Source organism: Equus quagga, unplaced genomic scaffold (genome assembly GCF_021613505.1).
Source record: "Equus quagga isolate Etosha38 unplaced genomic scaffold, UCLA_HA_Equagga_1.0 HiC_scaffold_10047_RagTag, whole genome shotgun sequence".
NCBI classification, from domain to species: domain Eukaryota; kingdom Metazoa; phylum Chordata; class Mammalia; order Perissodactyla; family Equidae; genus Equus; species Equus quagga.
The window spans coordinates 4,301-5,584 of NW_025791962.1; the positions used below are offsets into that span (position 1 = coordinate 4,301).

Sequence of the window (1,284 nt, forward strand, 5' to 3'; positions counted from 1 at the left end):
GACCAGGTTGGGACTTGGGAAGACACCGTCCCAGTACCAAGACCTGAGTGGTCAGAATGTGGTAACTTCCTGTCATGACAGCCTCCCTGGCTTCCCTGTGTTCTGAGATAGTGTGCCCCTCTTAGCAATGAGGGAACGAAGGCTCCACGTGGAGCCCGTCCCGGGTCCCCAGGCTGGCGAAGCAGCAGAGCTACCTGCCTGCAGAGCTGCAGGGGTTTTGTTGGAAGCGAGAGAGAACTTGGCCTCCAAGTCAGGCAGCACACTGAGGGAGCTGTCCCTTCCTGCCTGAGGACTGAGCCTCCCTGTACGTCATCAGAGGGTTGGGCTACAAGGTCCCTGAGTGTCGGCCCCCATGTCCTCCCTTCACTGGAGCCCAGAGCCTGGCCTGGGTCCAAGTCCTGTTTTGTGTCATGCCCAGCCCCCTCCTGGACCTGGAGCAGGGCACCATGAGAAGAGGTGCCCACAGGGGCCGGTCATAGGTAGGGGGCTCGTTCTGATGGACTTTTGCTGTCTACCTTCCAGGGCAATGAGATCAACCACGAGAAAAAGAAAAAGGTGAGCAGCTGTGGCCTTCCATGTCAGGGAGGAGAGGGGAGTGGAAACCAGAGACACCCCTAGGCAGAACTCTCCTGGGCTCCACCCCCTGCATCTTACATTTATGGAGAGAGTTGGATGACAGAGAATTAGGAGACCCATCCAGTGGGGGCGGGGTGGGGGCAGTGGTGGGCATCAAGCGAAACTTCCTGCAGGAGGGGCTTATACCCATCTCTGAGTACAGGTAGGACCTGCATGGAATTGGAGGGAAGGAGGGTCCCATGTGAGCAAGGACCCAGGACCAGCCCCTGCCCCACTCCTCACCCCCTGAAGACCCTGCAGCGTCCCCAGCAGGCTCTGTCTGCATCCTCTCCTCCCTCTGGTCCCAGGAACACAAAGTGATGATGGAGATTGTGCAGCTCCAGGAGGCTGCAGAGAATTACAACCTAGAGCCCCAGGAGCGATTCAGGGCCTGGTTCTGGGACATGGAGCAGCTCAGTGAGGAAGAGAGGTGAGGCCGGCCAGGAGATGGGGAGGGCCAGGTGGACTCTCCCTGCTGGCCAGTCCGGAGAGCCTGCGTCCATGGCTCCCTTGTCAGCCCTGTTGGGGTGCTGGGCAGATGCCAGGAGGGACACCTGAGCTGTGGAGTGTGGGAGGCTCACAGGTGCCACTCTGTCCTGTAGCTTCAGCCTGTCCTGCCAGCTGGAGCCCCGATCCTAGTTGGCCAGCAAATCTCTCCAGGCCCAGAGA

At 59.8% G+C, this 1,284-nt stretch overlaps 1 protein-coding gene across 1 annotated transcript in view; it reads left to right on the plus strand.

Moving 5' to 3' along the window:
• Positions 1-1,284, plus strand: part of LOC124231864 (ral guanine nucleotide dissociation stimulator-like) — a 5,578-nt gene extending 4,294 nt beyond the window's left edge. Inside the window, exons 7-8 of the mRNA XM_046648865.1 lie at positions 523-1,045; positions 1,218-1,284. Of these exons, the coding sequence (XP_046504821.1) occupies positions 523-618 (96 nt within the window). The 3' untranslated portion in view covers positions 619-1,045; positions 1,218-1,284. The remainder of the gene's footprint in view (positions 1-522; positions 1,046-1,217) is intronic.